Raw genomic sequence first — 24,373 nt, 5'->3', positions numbered from 1 at the left:
TGATCGCAAATCTCCAGCTCCATTTAGCCAATAATGCTCTATTTTTTATTTAGTATTCACCACTCCCACTCTTTCATTGTCCTTTGGATGTCGACAATGCATTAGAAAAAAGAATTACAGAAAGTGAAGATAGGATTAAAGTGATCGATGAAGCTAGTGAACACAGAGAACTGACTAAGTTCGAGATGAAGGAATTAAAAAAGTTGAATATTGAACTTTGGGAAGCAATTAAATTTAAAGAATCAGTTTGGCATAAAAAATCAAGGATTACATGGTTAAAAGAAGGGGATGCTAATTCAACTTTTTTCCATAGAGCAGTGAAGATCAAAGCTAAAAGGAATATGGTACATATATTGAAAATAGGGAGTCATTGGTACAGTGAACCTAAGGAGATGAAAAAGAGACAGTACAATTTTTTCAAAAGTTATTTTAATTGCCCAGTTAAGAAGTGGAGAATGGACTTGGAACTGAATTTCAGAAAGCTAAATCAGGAGAAGGCTTTGAAATTGGAGCCACCATTTTTGATGGATGAGATTAAAGAGGCGATATGGAGCTGTGATGAACCAAAAGCACCTAGATCGGACAGTTTTATCCTGTGCTTTTTAGAAAAAGTTGGGAGATAGTAAAGGAGTGTAACGCCCCAAAATTTCTAATTTCGTTGTTGTGAAAATATGACACAAATATCTGTCAGCTTTAGTGGTTATGAGTTCTGGAAGTGTTTGGGAGGTCCCAAGTTCAAGCCTCGCTTGGGAAAATTTTGGTATTTTGAATGAATTAGGTCTTACTCTTGTTCAGTAGGCTTTTATTTGATTGTTGGTAAAAATTTATCAGAATGGGGCTGCTGGTCTGGTGGTTAAGCGGAGTGGTAGTGTGTAGGAGATCTTGTGTTCGAGTCCTTACGCAAGCAGGGGAATTAATTTTTTTTTATGTGTGTGGCGTGGTGGAGTTCAAATTAAATTAGACTGCTGAGTAGTTGTGTTTTAGTGGGTTAATAGGGAGTGTTTTTAGGAGATAATTGGGGAGAAGTTATCAAAATAAGATTTTCTCCTTATCAGTTTTCTATTTTCTATTTCTTTCTTTTCCCAACAAATTTTCTGACATTAGACTTTTGTTTCTCTGCCGTGTTTTCTCCCTTCTTGTTCACTTTTGGTTTTTGTTCCCCTTCGGTCGAATCTTGTTTCTTCTCTTTGCCCTCTCTTTTCGTTTCTGTATTATTTTGGGAGTCATCTCTTTGGCTGTAAATTTTGACTTCATCTATTTCTGTAAGTGGAATTTCTCCCCTTAGTTATCGTATTTTGATTAGACAGTTAACAAAGGGTTCGTTTTACTCTCGTTAAGGTGTTGTTCAAAGGTTTTAAGCGGATATTCTAGTGTATAGAGATGACTGGTTATCAAACTCGTCACGGTAAGTTTTCAAATCGTCGTTGGTTTAGTTTCTCGAGTTTTATGTTGGAGATATTTTGTTGATTGATGAATCAAGTGATTAATTAAGGGATATATTGGTCAAATATAAGTTTCTGAAGGCTCAGGTTTCTTTGCGCAATGAACTGATACTAGGTGTGTACCTAAAATGTAAAAAATGAGATTCGGTGAAAAGCCAAAATTTCTTACTGTCTAAAAATAAGATAAATAAGAGAAAATAATACAAAAAATTGTAGAAAAAAGAAATAAAGGTGTTATAAACTTGGAAATCAACATTCTGAACAAAACAGTTTTGGACAGCAGTAGTAGTCTAATTTTGAAAAATCATCACAAATAGTGAAAATTGAGTTAGAGGTTGAATAAAATATGAAATTAAATTTTATTGAGTCTAGTTTTTCTTGGAAGAAACAATGTAAGCAATGAAACTGTAAGTTATGAGATATAATGAATTTTGTGAGACAATGTCAGAATGGTTTCGAGTTCCCCTGTTCCGACTTTGGAAAATCATGAAAATTTGTAAAAAAATAAATAGGGGCTGAAATATATGCGTTTAAATCATTAATGAGTCTACTTTCAAGAGAAACAAACGGAAACATCATCCAAATTTCGTACTAAGAGACAAATAATTTTTAGTAAGGAAAGGTTGAAGCTGTCAAGCAACAGAATAGGGATAACTTTTAAGATTTTACTGTACTGATTTAATAAGCTATAAATTCTAGAAATTTTGTGGTAGAAAGGTATTTGAGTCTAGTTTCAAAAACATCAAGCAGATCTTAATTTGGAATTCTTTAGCTCAAGTTATAAATAATTTAGTGACAATGACTCAAGTAGATAGCTCTGAATGATCATATTAGTAAATAGTGGAAACATATATGAATATTTAACTAGCATGGGTTACATTAAAAATGGATCACACGGCCAAGGCCAATTTGAGTCGAGTGGTCCATGCGGGCTCACACGGGCATGTGGTCCGTTTTTTACCGAAATGTTTCTAAGGTTGCACGGGTCACCCAAGTCGACTGTAAACCTACTGTAAGGTCAGTAAGCGCTACTTAGACCCTTAAATGTGTGAAATTGGCTGAATGATACTTGTACTGAGCTTGTTAATATCTGAACTTAATATATGTACTGAAATTACATAATAGCATATCATCCATGGTATGTTGCATTGCATTGGGTTAGAGGTTGTTATTTGGAGGAAGTGTACTGAAAGGCTTTAAGTCTAATTTACTGGCAGCTCAACTGCAAACTACTGTTTTGTGCCGCATTCAGTACCACAGTAATTTTTAGACTTCATGGTTTTCAATTATGATTTATGATTTGATTATTATTGATTATTTGGGTTGTAATTTAAGGACCCTCTGTGACTTTGGTTTTAAATTTTGGGTTTTTATTTATTTATTTTACTTTATGGTTTTATACCTGCTGGTCGTAGGAAATTTGATTTTTAAAAAGTTAAAGTATTTTCTAAACGCATGATCACTTAGACTATTTTATTAAAGTTTCCGTAATGAGAGATGCTTCAAAACAAATGTTTTAAATGAATAAAGACTACTTCCTAAGTTTTAACAAAGGTTTACTAAAGATAATAACATGGAATGTTTCCATCGTAACAACGAGGTTTCAAAAACACTATCATGTGGCATTGCCAGATATGACCATAACGTCTAGGCAGGGTTTGGGGTGTTACATTTAGTGGTATCAGAACCAAGTTACAAAACTTAACCTTGGATTATGGGTTTTAAATTTGGTCTTTGAAAATTTTGTTTTTAAATGATTTGAAATATTTCTACTGAGTATGTGGTGCACCAAGTCTCCGGCCCCGATCCTGTAAGTATTCTAAAACTGATACATGCTATGATATCCTGAAACTGATATATGTTATGATATTCTGAAACTACCGTAGGTAGTATACTGTGAAAACACTATAGATAGTGTATATTGAGACTTTAGCAAAACTGATAGAGACTGGGATTTAGGAAAATCACTATGAATTACTGAAGTTGTTTACATAAAACATTTGCTAGTAAATACCAAAGCTGAAACTGATGCATAGAAATTTGTAATACCAGATAAATCTGAATAAACATAAGCGCATGAGGTATTCGTAGATGTGGTACTCGAGGCCGAGGTAGAGGCCGTAAGGGGTTCGATCTGAGTCATCTTCCATAAGTAATATACCGAATTTGGACACAAGTGAGACGCCAGTGTCGCCTGCTATTGAATGATCGTGTGGCTGGGGACAATGCATTGTACCAGGCTATGTTGAGGATATTGGAGAGGGTCACTGGGCCTAATACTGGATCTGAGGGCCGTGAGTCAGTTACGAAACGACTCCAGTTTAATGGAGTCGAGCTCTTTAGGGGTGTCACTAGGGTCGCCCTTAATGTGGCCGAGTACTGGATTGAGGCCACAGAGAGGACCATGGATGACCTGGATTGCACCTCCAAGCAGAAATTAAAGGGTGCAGTCTCGCTACTGCGTGATGAGGCTTATTAGTGGTGGCTTACTATTAAGGAGGGCACTTAACCCAACGTCTCACCTAGAAGTTCTTTCACACTGCCTTCTAGGGGAAGTATGTAGGAGCTAGTTATGTGGACACCCATAGGAGGGAGTTCCTGAATCTAACATAGGGAGATCGATCAGTGGTCGAGTATGAGGCTGAATTCCTACAACTAAGCCGCTATGGACGAGGTATGGTGGTGACTGAGTATGAGTGTTGTGCCCGCTTTGAGCATGACCTCAGAGATAATTTGAGAGTCCTCATAGCTCCACAGAGGGAGCGTGATTTTTTTTCACTGGTTGAGAAGACGAAGATCGCCAAGAAGGTTAAGCGCGCTGAGCGCCAAAATCACGATAGGGAGAGAGGTAGGAACAAGAAGGATTCGGAGCCCTTAAGTTCTGTGTATAAGAAAAAGACCAAAGTTGAGCTAGCCCCCTATTACCGCTATTGGACTACAGTCATATGTCGACTGTGGTAGACGCCATCAGGGCGAGTGTTGGAGAAGGACTGGGGTGTGCTTGCGCTGTGGCTCATCGGAGCACCGTATTAAGGAGTGTCCGTTGAGGGCTGATTGGATGCAAGCTTCAGATACTGGTATGGCACAGCTACAAAGGGTAGTGCAGCAGCCATCGAGGGGCCGTGGACAGGCTAGAGATGGTAGTGGTATAGGTCATAGGCAGAGAGCACTGAGCAGAGGTGCTGGGCAGGCTGAGGTGAGACAGCCGGCCCTAGTTTATGCTGCTCATCGTCGAGAGGATGGTGATGCTCCAAACGTCATTACAAGTACATTCATTATTCTTGATGTAATGTATATTGCTTTGATAGACATAGGGTCTACTCACTCATACATAGCTAGCAACATATCTGGAAACTTGGGGATTCCGGTTGAGAGTCTTCTAGTGAGGCGACTGTGCTGAGCCCACTGGGTAATCTGTTTGAGTTAGCAAACTATGCAGGGATATTCCTTTAGAAGTTCAAGGGACGGTATTTCTGGTTGATTTGATAGAGCTTACGTTTAAGGAATTCGATATGATATTGGGGACAAACTGGTTAGTCAAGCATTGTGTCAATTTAGACTGTGCAATAAAGAGGTCGTATTGAGAACTGAGGAGGGTAATGTAGTAGTTGTGATGGGGGAACATCAGAATTACTTGGCTAACTTGATTTATGCACTAGTAGCTGAGAAACTGGTTCGTAAAGGATGTGAGGCATATTTGGCCTACGTAAGTGTTTCCGCTTTTGGGGACTCTACTGTGAAGGACATTAGAACCGTGAGGGATTTTTTAGATGTCTTTCCTGATGAGCTACCGAGTTTACCTCTGAATCAGGAAGTGGAGTTTGGGATTGAGAATTTTTCTGGTACAGCTTGATCTCTATCACTCCCTATCGAATGGTACCGAAGGTGCTTATAGAGCTTAAGGCTCAAATTCAGGAGTTATTGGATCGTGTGTTCATCTGCTCAGTGTGTCCTCGTGAAGAGCACCGGTACTGTTTGTTAAGAAGAAAAGGATGGATCCATGAGGATGTGTATCGACTACTGACAACTAAATAAGTTGAGTATTAAGAACAAGTATCCACTTTCAAGGATTGATGATTTGTTAAGAAAAAAGGATTGATCCATGGGAGGCGTCTATATTCTCCCAAATTGACTTGCATTCTGGGTATCATCAGTTGAGGGTTAAGGATGCTGATGTGCATAAGACAGCATTTAGGACTCGTTATCGTCACTACGAGTTCCTAGTGATGCTATTTGGACTGAGTACTACACCAGCAGCTTTTATGGATTTGATAAATCAAGTGTTTTAGCCCTACCTGGATCGATTTATAGTAACATTCATCGATGACGTATTGGTTTATTTGAGGATTGAGGATGAGCATGACGAGCACCTTAGGTTTGTTCTCTAGATTTTTGGTTATGTGAAGTAACATTTCTGGGTCATGTGGTGTCTTCTCAGGGCATTCGAGTCCATCCTTGAAAAATTGAGGCTGTATTGGATTAGAAGTAGCCTAAGAATGTGTCTAAGATCCGCAGCTTTTTTGGGCTAGCCGGTTATTACCGACGGTTTGTGGAAGGATTTTCACTGATTGCAGCACCCTTGACTAAGCTGTTACGTAAAGGTGTACCGTTTGAATAGACTAATGTGCAGCAAGAGAGCTTTGAGAAGCTTAAGACTGTACTAACTGAGTCTCCTATTTTGGTATAGCCTGAACCTAGAAAGGAGTTCACTGTTTATAGTGATGCATCACATGTCAGTTTGGGATGTGTGTTGATGCAGGATGGTAAGATGGTTGCATATGCGTCTCGTCAGCTTAGACACATGAGGCGAACTATCCGACACATGATTTGGAGTTGGACCGTATTCATGATGTATTTCACATCTCGATGTTGTGGCGTTATCGCTCTGGTCCCACACATGTTGTTTCTGTTGAGGAGATTGAGGTTAGGCCAGACTTGACCTTCAAAGAGGAGCCGGTTCAGATTCTAGATCGTGATGTAAAGGTCTTTGAAAAAAAGTCTAATCCCTAAGTGAAGGTTCTATGGCATAATCATAGCATTGTGGAGGCCACGTAGGAGCGTGAGGATGTGATGCGTCAGTAGTATCCTCACCTATTTTGATCAGATAAATTTCGAGGACGAAAGTTTCTTTTAGGGGGTAGAATTGTAACGCCCCAAAATTTCTAATTTTGTTATTGTTAAAATATGACAAAAATATTTATCAGCTTTAGTGGTTATGAGTTTTGGGAGTGTTTGGGAGGTCCCAAGTTCAAGCCTTCGCTTGGGAAAATTTTTTTATTTTGAATAAATTAGGCCTTACTGTTGTTTAGTAGGCTTTTATTCGATTGTTGGTAAAAAATTATCAAAATACGCCTGCTGGTTTGGTGGTTAAACGGAGTGGTAGTGTGTAGGAGGTCTTGTGTTCAAGTCCCTACTCAAGCACAGGAATTAATTTTTGTTTGAGGCGTGTGGCGTGGTGAAGTTCAAATTAAATTGGACTGTTGAGTAGTTGTGTTTTAGTGGGTTAATAAGGAGTGTTTTTAAGAGATAATTGAGGAGAAGTTATCAAAATAAGATTTTCTCCTTATCAAATTTCTATATACTTTTTTTTTCTTTTCCCAAACACATTTTCTGATGTTAGACTTTTGTTTTTCTACCGTGTTTTCTCCCTTCTTGTTCACTTTTGGTTTTTGTTCCCCTTTGGCCGAATCTTGTTTCTTTTCTTTCCCCTCTCTTTTCGTTTCTGTATTTTTTTACGAGTCATCTCTTTAGGTGCAAATTTTGACTTCATCTGTTTCGGTAAGTGGAATTTTCCCCCTTAGTAATCGTATTTTGATTAAGCAGTTAACAAATGGTCCATTTTACTCCCGTTTAGGTGTTGTTCAAAGGTTTTAAGCGGATATTCCAGTGTGTGGAGACGACTAGTTATTGGATTCATCGCAGTAAGTTTTCGAATCGTCGTTGGTTTAATTTCTCAAGTTTTATGTTGGGGATATTTGGTTGATTGACGAATCAAGTGATTAATTAAGGGATATATTGGTCAAATATAGGTTTCTGAAGGCTCAGGTTACTTTGCACAGCGAATCGTTACTAGGTGTGTTATGAACTTCGAAATCAACATTCTGCACTAAATAGTTTTGGACAACAGTAGTTGTCTAATTTTGAAAAATCATTAAAAATAATGGAAATTGAGTTAGAGGTTGAATAAAATACGAAATTAAATTTTATTGAGTCTAGTTTTTCATGGAAGAAATAGTGTAAGCGATGAAATTGTAAGTTATGAGATATAATGAATTTTGTGAGACAATGTCAGAATGGTTTCGAATTCCCCTGTTCTGACTTTGGAAAATCATGAAAATTTGTAAAAAATAAATAGGGGCTTAAATATATACGTTTAAATCCTTAACGAGTCTACTTTCATGAGAAATGAACAAAAACATCATCCAAATTTCGTACTAAGAGACTTAAGGACTAAATTGTAAAGAAATCATAACCATAGGGATAAAAGTGTAATTTTGCTTGATATCAATTTTGGATTATGAATATTAAATAGATTGAATTTATTCATTTAGATCAATATAGACCTTATACGGCTTTAGATCAGGGTAAAGATAAAGCTTTGGATTAATTGACTCCGTTTCTATGCTTTTATTGTCGATGTAAGTTCGTGTAATTGCATAATGTTTATATACTATCTATTGAACTATATGTATATTGTGGATTACTATGTAAATAACTACTGCATATCCACAGATTTTACGACTACTACTGAGCCCCATTTGAACCTTAGGAATTCGTAAGATACAAATGACATGTCATTAGGGTCTACATGCTTCGGGTGCTTGTCTTGAATGTCCTACCGATGCTTGAGGTCCGACATGTGTTGCAGATACTCCAAAACTTTTGTGAGTAGCATTGTGTAGCTTACATTTTGACCCACAGCTCATGTGAGCGGGCTCATTTCACAACTCGTGTGAGCAACCATGTATATGAAAGGAAAGTTTACGTTATATGTTTAGAACACTTTGTGTAAGGTATCCCGTGTATTCGACAATATTTTAAACAATTCAATAGGAATGAATTTGCAAGGAAATGGTAAGTATTCAAAATGAACCAAGACATGTATGTATAAAATACATTGAAATGGTGAGCCTCATGGAAAACATGTTATGTTATAATGGATGATAAATCTAATTGAATCATGTTAAAGTATAATGGCTATCCATGTTAAATTTCTTATGAATTATGTTCAAGTATGCTAACATGTTTGTGATGGTGCTTAGGCTTGGCCAAGCTAAAGGTTGGATTATAGCATGTTAAATTTTAATTTTATGTAATTAAATGGTAAGTTATGTTTTATGTTATACAAACTTACTAAGCATTATATGCTTACATAGTCTCATTTCCCATGTTTTATAGTTAATCAGAAGCTCGTTCGGTTTGAAAGCTCGTCAGAGACCTATCACACTATCCCACGGTTATATTGGTACCTTTTAGTATTTTATTCATGGTTATAATGACATGTATATGTGCATTTGCATTAATGATCTAGTTGTTATGTTAGGCATGTATATTTGTGGTTTTATGGTTGATGACGTTTTGTCATTTTGGTGCTTTGATAGCTAATGTTGAAATGGTTAAGTGATGGTATGTTTTGAATGATCAAATTGGTATGTTTAGATGTGATTTGGCATATGGTTATTTGTGCTATGGCTTGGTATGGAAATAGGTAGTTGTATATGGTTGATTTATGCGCAAATATGTTTATGTTTAGGTTGATTTGATGACTTATGATTGAGGTACCTTTTGGCATATTGGTTGTATGGATAAATGGTGTGTTGAAATAACTCTATTATGCATTTTTAAGTATATTTTGAAGCTTGAATATATGTGCAAATGACTTGTAGGTGTGAACATGGATTGGGTGAAAGAAATGACTTGAAATTGACCTATTTCTTGTCTACACGGCCAAAGACACGGGTGTGTGTCTCAGCCGTGTGTCCTTTGTAGGTTCCAAAGGGTTGCAAGTCAGACAGTTACACAGCCTGGCACACGGGCGTGTGGCTTGGCCGTGTGACTCAAGCTAGAGAGTTACACGGGCATGGACACGGGTTGGGACACAGCCGTGTGTCCCTACTTCGAATGTCCACATGGCCTGAGACACGGGCGTGTGTCTCAGCCGTGTGACCCCTACATTGTGAAATTTTCTCTTTTTCAATGAAATTTCAAATGTTTTCGATTTAGTCTTGAATCGTTTCTAAAATGATTCTAAGGCCTCGAGGTCTCACATAAGGGGCAATATGCATGTGTTTGAATGGGCTATGACATGATTTATGGAATGTTGAGTAATGAATGATTTTAAGTTATGTTTTTATGGTAATGCTCCGTAACCCTATTCGAATGACGGATACGAGTTAGGGGTGTTATAGAAAGGACAAGTTTGCTCTTTGATCTAATCTTCAATGATTAATTTACTTTTTTTAATAGAAAACACAAAATGCAATCTACTCCTAATACAGAGTCTCCACAGTACTTTTAACAAAATTTTAATATCCTATTAAATATTTAAACAATTAAATTTCATAAAATAATTCAAAAATGAAATTCCTTTTCCCCAATAAAAACGACGTTGTTATATTCAAAATCCAAAGTCTTTGGTGGAATTGTCTTGTGTTTCATCCTGGTGGCTTACGTCCCATTTACATAATTGGCGCACCGATGGAGCAATTGTTGACAAGCAGGATTTGCGCTAATTGCTTTTTTCTTAATTTCCTTCGTTTGATAGTTGGATGAGAAAGATAGAGTAGATGCTAGTCTATTTATTTATTAATTTATTTTAGAGATTTTTTTATATAATGTCTAGATCTACCTAAAACCCTTCTCCAACTCATAAATAGGAGGATAATGCGCTTCCACACACTCGAACTCACGTCTTCTACATTAACATCAACACTCATATCAATCGAACTAAAACTTAATCAGTATTTTAGAGATTTTTATTAGAATTAAGCGTATACTGATAAAAAAATTATTATGGTTTCAATTATTTCAAGTTTATATTAATTTGAGTTTAAGATTAATTAAGATAAAATGATTTCTTTTCTAAAATAAATTTATCTTATTTTGAGCATTAGTAAGGTAGTAATTACTTGTAATTATAAGAAATTTTATTTTTTTTAAATGTGTTTGACTAATAAAAATGTAATTACATTTTAATTCTCAAGATTATGCTCGGTACTATAAATTGTTATTCCACTATATAGTTTTAAATTATAGAAAATATTAATTATTATAAAATTATCAATAATACTCAAGAAAAAAATATTATAAACAAATAATAAACCTAAAATCAAATCGTCGTATATATAATATGTTGTCCAAGAAAGTATTCTTCAATATAATTACTAATACAACTAAAAAGAAAAATAAACATACTATGCAATTTTATCTAATTACTTTAGTATTCTATAATGTCAGTTGGTATAATCATTGCTACTATTGACTGGCTCTAGACCAATTATATATAATTAACAATAAATAATATGTAAAGTAGTTAAATTTAATATAAATAATTTATAGTAAATATTAGGAGAGGGATCCACTAACACCGATATAAAACTTGTCATGCCTGTAAAATTTTAATCGATCTTATATCTTTATCATATTGATCTAAAATTTTTCTATACTAATAAATATTTAACGGTAATTGAAAGTTTTTTTTTTACATAAAACGAATAGTTAAAAAATTTTAATTTATGTTAAACTTGATATGCATGATCTACATTAATAGAATATGAAATATGACGGTTGTATTGTTAAAATATTAATTACAAAAAATTTGTGAAAGAGTGTACAACCACTTAAGTTTTATATTAGTATAAGTGGATTGTTTCCTTAACTACTATTTGATTTAGTTAATTATTTAGTAGGTCAAAATTTATTACAAATTATCTCTAGTTAATAAAATTTTTATTTTATTTAAACGGGATTAGTAAAATAATATATAACCAATATTTTTATAATCAGATTGATGATTGAACTGGTTAAACTACCAGTTCTTAATTCGATTGGTTCAATTGATTTGATTGTGATTTAACTGGTTTGAAAAGAAATAATTTAAAGAAGATGTAAATTGGGAAAAATAAAAAAAATTATAAATACAAATAAATAAAACCAATAATTCAAAGTTCTTACCCTTCTTTTCAGTTTTCACCCTTAACCTTAAGATCAACTTGTAAACTTACTAACATTATCAACCCATGAACCCCAAAACTAAACTAGGCAACTAACAAAAACAAGCAACTGGTAAAAAAAAAACAGCAACAAAGAGTGGACTATATCTCGATGGCAGTGACAAGTAGAGATGACAGCGACGGTGAGCCTCAAATCGTGATTTGGGAAGCAACAGCAGCAAGAGACCCTTGAGAAGAACACAACTTAGGCTTGTTCTTTTTCTTTTTGGCTTTTGGCTTTTGCCTTGATAGTCTCTAGTTTAGGTTAGTTTCTTCTTTTTCCATTTTTTAAGGATTTCAGTTAGGGAAGTTGGTTTAGGGTTTGGGTTGGGTTTTACCCCCGGTTTAAGCCATAATTTTGGGCTAAAAACTTAAACAAAGTTGATTTACTAAGTACTTATCAGTTGAATTGGTTTTTTTTGGGTCCAACAGTTCACTCTAACTTGATTTAATTCTTCTATCCGGATTTATATACCGACTATTTTCCAATTCGATCGATTGATCTAATCCAGTTTAAACAACATTGTATAAAATTATATTTTTAAAATATAAAATTTATCCTAAAATTAAAATATCATTATTGTATAAAAATAAGTTTTTAAACTTAAATCACATACAAAAATATTTAGAAAACCATAAAATAATTAAATTTAAGAGTAATTATTTATAATAACTCACGTAATTACTTAAAATCTTACCATCCCTTAAGAATTCAAGAATATAATTTAGATGCCATAAAATAACTAATGATGTGTTTTCTATATTATAATAAGGTTACTTGTTAAATTTGATGTCACGAGTCACTTGACACTATCCTGACTCAGTTAGGAGTGAATAAAACTCCATTCAATTAGAAAAATCATCTTTTTAAAATTTTCAGTTAATCAAATCTAGTTATTTAGTTTTTTCAAATCAACTTGAATAAGTAATTCGATTTCTTAGGTTCGAGTTGAATAACTCAAATAACATATTGATGTAAATACTCATTGGGTCCCTGACAATTTTGAAAATGTGCAACTTGCTGCCACTCAAAAAATTCAAAATAAAATTCAAAAAAAATGTAAAATATTTTTTCAAAATATTTATAATTATATAAAAATTATTTTTAAAAAACTTACAAAATATATCTAAATGCTGAGTTATATATATTTTTAAAATCCAAAATGAAAACTTTGAGCCCCTAAACAAGTAAATTATCACATCAAATTTAGCATACTAATTATCTTATTTTTTCCACTTATTTTAAAAGAGTTTTTAAGCATATATGGTATTTATGTTCTTCAATTTGAAAATTAGCCTATATTATCAACAAGATTTCAGGAAGGCTGGCTTAATTTTTTTATCTTCACTCACAAATTTATTCAACTTGACTTGATTTGAGAAAAAAAAATCAAATCGAGTTAGGATGATAAAATAGGACTCTTCAATTTGACTAACTCGAAATTTTCACTCAATTCTTTCAAACAATCACCCTTAAATCAAACACCTATTGGGTTAGAAAAAACTGTTAATTCAATCAAACAATCACCCTTAAATCAAACACCTATTCGGTTAGAAAAAAAATGTTAATACAATCAAACAATCACCCTTAAATCAAACAGGGGAATGTCACGACTATGAAGATAATTCCCTCAATTTTTGCATCATTTACTTCAAACATGTCAAGCACCAATTCCAAATGGTCTAAATGACCCAAAAGCTCAACTTAACACATTATAAGCATTATCTCAATTGCCAAATCTCATCCTTGACACATCAGCACATATTTAAACATATGATCGTAGGTATATACTTATTCATCCTAGATTCATGCATTATACTCTTTTACTTGGCATGCAAGAAATAACTTAATCACAAGAACAACATAACCAAAACAAACAAGCATACCATATTACCACTAAATTAATTCACATACATACCACCAAACACATATGATCATATCCAAAATACAAGCTTTTCCTCAAAAACTACCAAAATGACAACTTGAACCTAAGAATCAACTCAAGCATTAGGTACATGCCACTTGCTAAAAGCATAACAAAAACTATACAAACTTTGTTGAGTCTTTTGGTTGCTATCGCATTCCTTGATTTTTTGAGATCCAATGGTACCTGTGCATGGAATAAACAAATTGTACACTGAGCAATAGAGCTCAATAATGCTAACATGATTTAAAGCAATAATTACATATAAGTAGAATACCAAGTGCATATAATATGAAATCTAAACACTATCTAAATCACAAATTCCTTTCTTATCTCATGAAACAAAACATCATTCTTTAAGCTATTTCACATGTCATATTCTATTATTCGATCTCTTTAATATTATATCTCACTTACATGAATGGCAGAACTTGTTACAAGAATGAATTCATTTTCTCATTACATTCTCGAATCCACTTGTTTTTCAACCGTATTGGCCCTCACAACTTGTAATAACCAAACCATATGATCTTTCACATAACATCTTTTATTACTTTAACATTAGTATGCATGATACACATTTCACCATTACATTCCATATCAATTTTCAATAAAAAAATGTATGTTTCATAATCCTTATTAACCGGAAACAGACTAAAGAAGAATACATGGATCATCCAACCATCACACCAATATATCTAGCACCTAGTGCCTCATCAGTATGTCCAAAGTATAATATGCGCTCTGTGCCTCATCGATCGAAATGAACTGAAGTAAACATATTAATGTGCTAGCACCTCATCGGTACATCTGAAGTAAAATATGTGCTCCACGCCTCATCAGTATAAACCGAAGTAAAATCTCATACTCTAATCCTATGGCATGCCAACTATACCTGATTCTATTCGAGGTCTTTCACAGGATATCCAATGTTTCAATTGTATATACGGTTCACATACTATAGTTTTATACATATCAATTCACATCATGCTCAAATCAATTCATATCATCATATGCACATTATCACAATTCCACAAGTTACCAACTACGTCATACTTACCTAGTCATAAGTCAAGTAAGTTCATTACCTTAATCACAAGTAATTGCAACAATCCATTTATGCAATTTGAATTTAAATCATGAAAACACAAACCAAGATAACTACTCATCTATAACTCATGCTTTCTTTTATCTCAAGATGGCCCGATATTGTCTTTAACTACATATTATAATTAAATTATAGAAATAACATTGGTTTTCACACAAACGCATGAAAAAAAATCAACTAAACATAGTTTACATTTTATTCATTTTAGTCCCTATATCTGAATTGCTCATACTTTTTTATATTTGGCATCGAATCAAAATCAAATTTTTTATTCTTTCATTAGGGATCTTGTTCTTTTAGTTTACAAAATAATTTCTTAACACCTTTCAATTTATTCAATTTAGTTTCTAATGTCAAAATTAACTAAACCTTTAATTCTAAGCTAATTTCACTATCTTCTAATAGAATATTAGCAAAATGTAAGTTTAACAACTAAACATCCATCAAATTCAAACCTAATTTCATCAACTTCCATCAATGGAAATTTGTATAAACTTGACAAACTGAAAAATCTAAGATATGGGCTAGCTTAATCAAGCTCAGTTGATCATGATTGTATAAAATTTTCAAAGAAAGTAGCTTAATTACCTTGATGATTTTAGATCGAATGTGGCTAGAGAAAGCTTGGAAATTTTCTTATTCTTTCAATGGCCATGGATTGTTTAAGAAGAATAAAAATAAGTGCTTTGTTCTTTCCCTTCTCGCTTGTATATATACTTAGGATTAAAGGATTAGTTAAGCTTAATTAAGAAACAAAACCTTAATTAACTATGCATATGATAATGATTAATTGAAGGATTAATGGAAATGGATGGAGAGAATTGTTTTCATCGACTAACTCGTGCATTAGTAATGGTTAAATAACCATTAGGTCCTTTGCATAATTTTTAATTGGGTCCTCAAGCATGTCATAATTTAAAATTTAATAGTGATTGCACTTTTATAATTTAGTTCATGTATTATAATTAATGATTTTTTCAATTTAATTACTCGACCGACCACTAATATACTTTCATACTAAATGCATAAATTTTTCTATTCATAATTTCATGGACATGGTTTATGGAATTGGGTTCCGAAACTGGATTTTCGAACACCGTCTAAAATCGGGTCATTACATGTGTCATCCTCTATGCCTGCTTATAGAGTTTAAAAACTTAAATTGACAGTGTATCAAATAAATTTTCAATACTTTTTACATGAAATATTTGGGTTGGTCTAGAAATATTATTATTTAAAATTTCAAAAACGAGCACCTAATTATTCACATGGTACTAAATGATAAAATTCTGAGATCGGAAAAGGGATAAATCTCAAACTACACATGAACTTTGATTCGATGAGGTTACCGATTTGCTTGCTGCTTTGGACAATATAGGGCTAAATTTCTTATTGTGTTAAGTGCTAGCAATCACTTTAGATATGTTGCGCTTGAGTTCTAACAGAATCAGTTGTCAACGTGTCATAATGTTCTCTTGATGCTAAAGCTGAAGCCATTGCCGTGTTGATAGAGCTTGTCCTTCACCGCCAGCAACAAATATTTATTATTAATTTTATTTTCCCTAAATTATATAATTCTATTTATGAAATAAATTAATAAATTTTCCCTAAAAAAATTCAAATAGACATTGCTATAAATAACTATCAAACTTTTGTTACATTGCCACTTTCATTTGCTTTTGGAAGATTTTTTTTCCTAAACAATCATTTATTCATTATAAAGATAAAATACAACAGCAATGGAACAATAGTGATAGTTCCAAATAAACCACAGACATCAACATCAACACCAAATGAAAGGGAAAAGTAAACTCAAATTGAATATAAACCTAAATTTATGTCCTAGATTATATTAAATAAAGTTACGAAATTATAATTTAGAAATTAATTCGATTAAAAATTTTAAATACCTAATTCAGATAATTTTTTTATTCAATTAAGCGAAATACAAATAAACAAAGACGACATATATCTTAGAACATTTGACATTGCAAACTAATTATAGTAACTAGCTTAGCAATATCCTCGAAATTAATCTTGTACGTAGTACAACCACATATATAGGTAGAGAATGTCTATGATATGAACTTATATAATTGGATACGAAGCTTCCATGGCGATACCACATAAGCCACCTGGCGTATTCACATCCCTTTGAATCCTAATATACCCATTTTCACCCCAAGTTTCTCCCCATGAATTCTTAACCAGCCAATAGTTTAAACCTTCTTCACTTTTCCCGTATCCAACAATGGTGACTGCGTGGGCGAAAGAACTCCCACAATCTTCGGTAAACACTCCACCTTTGTAAAGCTGAAAGTATTTCCCATAGCTATAGCTATGGCCTCTGATTACGACCGAAACCGGTTGTTTTGCGACGGCCTTTAGCAATGCTTCTTCGTTTTTTTCAGGCACCGTTCCATATCCAGTTATGGAAACTTTGTTTATCTGTTTACCAGTGTCGCAAGTTTCTTGCATTTGTTGATATGGGTAGCTTTCTTCGGTGGTTATTCCTTGGTTTTGGATAATGTATTCGAAAGCATCCGTCATCCATCCTCCTTGACAACCACCGTATCCTCCATTTTTGCTGCAATCCACCAGTTGTTGCTCTGATAATGAGATTAAATTACCAGTTTTGATTTGGACTATCCCTTCAACGGCTGCCACTGCTGAAAAGGTCCAGCAACATCCTGAAAAAGTAAACCAACAATAACCCTTTTTAAGTATAAAACAATTAGTGAAAAAGATAAATAAATGCTTCTTGGCTGAGCAGTATATATAAATATTTAAAATATTTGATAGGGTTCAGTTAGTATGGATTTAATAATATAATTATACTTGTGCATATAAAGTATACAATCAAACCAAATATTTTTAATTTACTAAAAACTTAACTAGCATGTATATTAATACAACATGATATACGATGGTTGAATTAAGTAAACATAAATAACCTTTTATATAAGTTAATACTCAATTAATATGTTAGCCAAAATTTTTTTATGTATATATATATAATTGGTACTTACCGCATTGGCCTTGACTCTTAATATGAGTCACTGCACCTTTTTTCCTCCAGTCGAAGTTTGTCGGAACATCTGTGAAGTTTTCGTCCATAAGCGATGTTGATTGAGACATTGTGAGGTTGCCTTGCATCTTGTATCCCGTATGTGTTGCAATGAATTCATCGTATGTCATGTCTGCAAATTCATTGAGTCCTAACTTAAAACTTCTATTTCCACCATTGTTGAAGCTCTCAATATAGTTCAAGTTTTCCTTAAATATATTAAGACCCTTCTCCTTTTGTAATTTACTCTCATATTTTCGACCATAATCTACTATCCATTGTTCGTGTTTATCAACAATGGCGCTTTCATGAAATGTTCGAGACATGGAAATAGATGCCAATGTCCCAAAAATAAAAAACAAAAAGACATGGATGAAGCTCATTGTTTTGCTGTATAGCAGAGATACAACTATAAACCAAGGGTTTTGCTTTTCTTTGCTAATTGCTAAGTTGCGAAGAACTAGCACTGAGTGGATGTGTATTTATAATTAAAAAAAATTGATTCAATTCTTCTTCTTTATTTTTTTTTCTTTTTAAATCAACTCATCTTATGAATATCTACATAAGATGCCAACTCTATGAAGAAAATTTTACTTTTCTGTTGGCAAAATGCTTTCAAAATCACGTTCCTAGCAACGAAATGAAAAAAAAAATCAAAATAATGAAATTTGAATCTTTTTAACTATTTTATTAAGTTTAGTTCGTCCCCATTTTTTATTCATTTTAAAATATTATTATATTAAATATTTAAACAATAAAAACTCATAAATTAATTAAAAGAATGGGAGTTTTTTAAATTCCAACGCTTTTAGTGTAAGGGTGTGTTTGATAAATTATTGAAAATTTTCATTCATTTTATTGAAAATGAAAGTTTTCTACATTTAATATTTTAATTATGTTTGACAATCAACTTAATTTTTTACTTAATATAAAAATTTCAGCAAAAACATGTTAAATAAAATAAATATGTAGATAATTACTTATAGTCTATTTTAATTTATTAAATTTTGAAATAAATTATCATCTAAAACTATCCAAAACAATATAAATATTATATTAATAAGATTAAAAATAAAAATAAACAATCTTTTAAAAAACTAATATTTACTTTTATCAAACAATATAATTATATTTAGTATTTATATTTACTAATTTACCAAATAATGTTTTAATATAAATTTAATATTTATAAATTTTAACCGTAAAAATTTAATACTTAGTTTTTTTTTATCTTTAAAATTTTAATTTAGCAAATACACCCTAAATATCTCATGCTCGACAGATTCAGACAATAGTGTTCAGCTTTAGACACGATGTGTCATGTATCCACTTGACAAAATTCTAGCCCATACGATACTGTATTACTTAATTGGCGCAGCAAATATTGACAAAAGCAGGATTTGCGCTAAAATTTTGTCTTAAATTTCCATTGTGTGATTGGTAAATGGATGAGACAGACTAGATGCTAATCAGGGTCAACTGCCCTTGCCTGCAAGAGAGTTGAGGTGATTTAGTTATGTCTAATATACTAAGAAGACCTTCAATTATTATTTATGGTTTAAACGAGCCCTTTTGAAGTTAAATAAACCCTAAAGCTATGTTTTTTATTCATGAAAGCCCTTGATTTTAATATCAAAATTAAAAAAATTATTTTCAAATTTTAAAATCATTTACATTTAATGTTGTTATGAATTTCATGAAAATAATTTATTAAATAAAAATAAAATAAAATTTTATATTGATGTTAAAATGTATATAATTTCTATTTATTTAATCATGTGCGAAAAAACAGGGAAAAGAAAAAGGTAAACTTAGTGAGCTGTCAAACTCAACAAGTTGCATTTATACTCCGTGTTAATCCAATTTAATTATAAATGAACAAAATTTGATTCGATTAATTTTTTTCATATTTGAGTATCTAATCGAGTTATTCAATTTTTTCAAATCAACTCCAATAAGCAATTTAGTTTCTCAGGTTCGAATCGAGTTAAATTTTACAACTTGAATAAATTTAATAACATATTGATATAAATACCCATTGGGTTCCTGACAATTTTGAAATTGCGCAACTTGACCCCTCTCAAAAATTTATAAAAATTTCAAACTTATTTATAAAATATTTATGAAAAAAATTGTAAACATATATAATTCAAAATAGAAATTATATAACAATTTTTTTAATTACGACATCAATGTTAACGTACTAGTTATCTTGCATGCCCTTTTTTTCCTCTTATTTTATTTTAAAAGAGTTTGTAAAACCTAAGGTTCAGAAAAGAGTTTAATGAGTGCCATCGAGATGTCGAGGGTCTAAGGTTGCTGTAAACATTTGAAGAAATAAATACATAAATTTATTTTTATATTAGATATATATAATTATTTGTATTGCAATATGTAAACTTAAATTATGTTATATCGATAATTGTGTTAGCAATTTGCGAAAATTGAATTAAATTAATGTTTCATATATAAAATTGCATAAAATCAAAGTTCATGTATAGCATTACACATTGAACCAATTCATGTATAATTTTGAGATTTATACCATAAAAAATATCTAAATTGAGTCATTTGCCAATAGTTAGACCGGATTAGAGAGCAAATATCCTCTCTATGCAAGAGAAAGGATTTTGTTTGATTAGATGTTCTTATACATGTCTAGGAGGGACCTATTATTGGAAGTGTTGAAGATTGGAGGTGGTTAAAGGATCAATCGAACAAGTGAAGTTTGAGGTAAGAAGCTAGGAATATTTTTGTGTATTCGAGTTTTAGTTGAGCTTGGTATTGTATGTTAACCTTGATTTTGTGATGAATGTAATTGGAAGTTAGAAATTTGCATGAAAGTGACAAGAGCAGTGGAAAACCTAAGGTTCAGAAAAGAGTTTAATGAATGCCATCGAGATGTCGAGGGTCTAAGGTTGCTGTGTCACCTATTGTTTCCAAAGTATCCATGAGGTACCAATTGATATTAGCCTAACAAAAACCACTAATTGTATATCTAAACAATTTGAGCATAATACATGTTTCAAACACCACATATACTACCATTGATATATCATTACTATCCAAATTATCAAATTGAACATTCACAACTCAAAACCAAATTAGTACAATGGCCATTTGCAAAATTCCACCATCAAAACCTTGAACATACCTATATGAACATTTTAACATTCTATATACTTAAATTCAAATGGAAATCAACCAATTCCAGGTTCCTAAAATGACCTTTTACCATATATAACCATCTCAACCTTAGGTACATGCCATATATCAAAACATAAAGGAACTATACAAACTTTGTTGAGTCGAGATCTATGATTTGGATGTTGGGTCACTCATCGATCCTTCGAGATCTTTTAATACCTGCATATGAAATAAACAAATCATACGCTGAACGATAAAGCTCAATGGTACTTTCATGATTCAAGTCAATAAAAATGAAAGCATTAACATAAAAGAAGTAATCAATATATGGTCAAGTTTCAACCATTTCATTTACCATTCATGTATTAAATGTTAAAATTATGAACAATCTCATTTTACTAACTATATGTATTTTTCATATGTATGAATGCATGATATATCGATTTCATCATCATTGCATAGCCTTTATTTTACTATTGTCATCCCGGGTTACTCGGCATCGATGACTTTTAGAGTTTGTATGTTCTACCATCCCGGGTTACTCGGCATCGATGACTTTCATTATCTACATATTCTACAATCCCCGTGGCCCCAGTAACGATGGTTTTCACTATATACACATTTTACCATCCTAGGTGGCTCGACAACAATAGTTTCCACAATTTACAAATTCTACCATCTTGGATTGCCCAACAATAATGGTTTTCACTATTTCGATATTCTACCATTTCGGATGGCCAGATAACAATGGCTTTCACTGTTTTGATATTCTACCATCCTGAATAGCCCGAAAACGATGACGTTCATTGTTTATATAATCTACCATCCTAGATGGCCCGGCAACGATGGTTTTCAATCACTATATTGATGACCCTATAACATGCCAACTAAACTCAACTCTGCCTTAGATAGTCAGTAGGGTAACCACTAAATAAATACACATCATAGTCATACATCATATATATGTTCATCTCAATTCAATATTTGACATACTATTCCATCACATACGAATCAATTCATATCATACTCATTTTTATTATATTCAAATCAATTCACAATCTAGACATTCAATACATGATATAATCTTAATAGTTAATAAGCAGTAATCATGTTGCATGTATGCATGCATGCATGTATGTATGTATGTATGTATGTATGTATGTATGTATTGAATTGAAATATTAAAAGTACAAATTGAAGTTTTTGTCACTCGTCTATGACTCTTGTGTTTCCCTTCTTTCAAAACGGCTCGATGTCATCTTTAACTATGTTCAATAATTCTATAATAGAAACAACGTTAGCTTACACCCAATTAACATTCAAATACTTAGCCAAACATATTTTTCATTTTATTCAATTTAGTCCCTATATCTGGGATACTCTTATTTTTCAATATCTAACATTGAATCAAAATTCGATTTCACATTCTTTCCATAGGGACCTTATACTTCCTATCTATAACAAAATTTCATGATAGTTTTCAATTTAATCAATTTAGTCCCTAATGTTACAAAGTTATTTAACAAGTTTAATTTAGTTTCTAATTTAGTCCTTATCACAATCTAAGCTCACTATCTATTAATCTCTTCAATTTCAAGCTTAGTTCATCAATTTCTCTCTAATGGCAACTTGTTAAAAACTAAAACTAAGTGATTGGACAAATTAATACATTAATTAACTAAATCAAGCTCTCATGATAAAAAAAATCTATAAAAATTTGAATAAAACAACTTAATTATCTTATTCAATATGGATGGCCAAATGACAAAGAAAAATTATTTTTTTAGTAGCTCATGGCTTGGGCAAGAAGATGACAATGTCATCTTTCCATCGACTAATTTGCTTTATATATTAAGGATAATTAGTTTAATTAATTAGATTAATCAATCTTAGTTGACTTTATTAATTTTTTATATTTTTTAATTAGAAACCAGGCTAAGTGGAAATCAGCAACATTCCCACATTAAATTACTTTAAAAATGGATTAAATAGTAATATTGGTCTTTTGGATAATTGTTATTTAATTCCTCAAGTATTTTCTAAATTAAAATCTTATAGCGATTGAATTTTTACAATTTAATCCATAACTTTGATTAACTATATTCTCAATTAAATTACTTAAACGATCTTCAATATATTTTTATAATGATTCTATAAATTTTCTCTTTTACATTTGCAGACTCAATTTTTGAAAATGAAGTTTTAAAACTGTATTTTTCGACAACACTTAAAATTAGGTCGATATAGTATCCTTATTTAAAATTATCCTTTTGTTATATATTTTTTAATTGTCATGATATCAATCTCATATATCATGGAACAACATAAATTTAATAGCTAGATATCGAAATATAAAAAAAGTTATAAAATCAATTGACACACTATCTGTTTTAGATTAAGTATTTGTATTGGTGAAAAAAATAGTGACTGCGTTGTCAAGGTGATGGAATACAAATTCTAGGAAACACTCCACATTGATTATCCAAAAATTAGTTAATAGAATTTTTTTTTAAAACCCGGATATAATACTTCTAATAAGAAGATACATAGGAAGTAGGAACCTAAAACCAAAGCAAATTCCAAAATTTTAAACAACCCTAAGAATATGTATATGCACAGTTAGAAAATAAAAATCCCCACTCTATAAAAAAAATTGTATTATTTTAAAGGTGTTTTTGTCCTTGTATATCATTTATATAAAAAATAGAAAAATATCCGCACACTTGAACTCATATGTCTTTAACTTACTACATTTATACTCTATGATTCAACTAAAGTTTCATTCCATAGATGTACCATAATCTAGTATCAACCTATGCAGCTAAGAAGCTTTCATGGCGATACAACATTTATTCACACCCCTTTCAATCCAAAAATATCCCTTTTCACCCCAAGTTTCTCCCCATGAACTCTTAACCAGCCAATAGTTTAAACCTTCTTCACTTGTCCCACATCCAACAATAGTGACTGGATGAGTGAGAGAATTGCCACAATCTCCATTAAACACACCACCTTGAAAAAACTGAAAGGCTAGTCCACTTCCATCGATTGCAACGGACACAGGTTGATTTGTAACGGCCTGAAGCATCGCTTCTTCATCAGTTGCGGGCAAGGTTTCATAGTTGATGCTGGTGGCTGCTTTGTTTTTCTGTTTACCGGTGTCGCAAGTTCCTTGCATTTCTTGATATGTGTACCTTTCTTCGGTGGTTATTCCATGGTTTTGATAATGTATTCGAAAGCATCCGTCAACCTTGGTTTCTGCTGTAATTCAATAGTTATTGCTCGGATAATAAGATTAAGTTACCAGTTCTTATTTTAATTATCCCTTCACTGGCTGCCACTGCTGGAAATGCCCAACAAGATCTTGCAAAGGTAAATGAAAAAGAACTCTTTGTTATTTATATAGTAACATTAATTAGTTCCAAAATATAATTGAGGGTTGATAGTATTTTTTTTTTAAAAAGCAATGGGTT

At 32.1% G+C, this 24,373-nt stretch overlaps 2 protein-coding genes across 2 annotated transcripts; both read right to left on the bottom strand.

Annotated features, from left to right (window-relative positions):
* Nucleotides 1-16,579: 16,579 nt before the first annotated feature.
* LOC107935721 (zingipain-2) lies at nucleotides 16,580-18,201 on the bottom strand. Its single transcript, XM_016868339.2, has 2 exons — nucleotides 17,716-18,201; nucleotides 16,580-17,376 (listed from the first exon to the last, which is right to left on the bottom strand). The coding sequence occupies exons 1-2, from the start codon at nucleotides 18,134-18,136 to the stop codon at nucleotides 16,775-16,777; spliced, it is 1,023 nt and encodes a 340-aa protein (XP_016723828.1). The 5' UTR covers nucleotides 18,137-18,201; the 3' UTR covers nucleotides 16,580-16,774.
* A 5,520-nt stretch (nucleotides 18,202-23,721) lies between these two features.
* Nucleotides 23,722-24,078, bottom strand: LOC107902417 (vignain-like). The gene has a single exon (XM_016828605.1). It carries the CDS (start codon nucleotides 24,076-24,078, stop codon nucleotides 23,722-23,724), a length of 357 nt encoding a protein of 118 aa, XP_016684094.1.
* Nucleotides 24,079-24,373: the final 295 nt, after the last annotated feature.

Source organism: Gossypium hirsutum, chromosome D05 (assembly GCF_007990345.1).
Source record: "Gossypium hirsutum isolate 1008001.06 chromosome D05, Gossypium_hirsutum_v2.1, whole genome shotgun sequence".
In the NCBI taxonomy this organism is placed as follows: domain Eukaryota; kingdom Viridiplantae; phylum Streptophyta; class Magnoliopsida; order Malvales; family Malvaceae; genus Gossypium; species Gossypium hirsutum.
The sequence above is the reverse complement of the archived record's forward strand: the minus strand, read 5'-3'. Positions and strand labels throughout refer to the sequence as shown.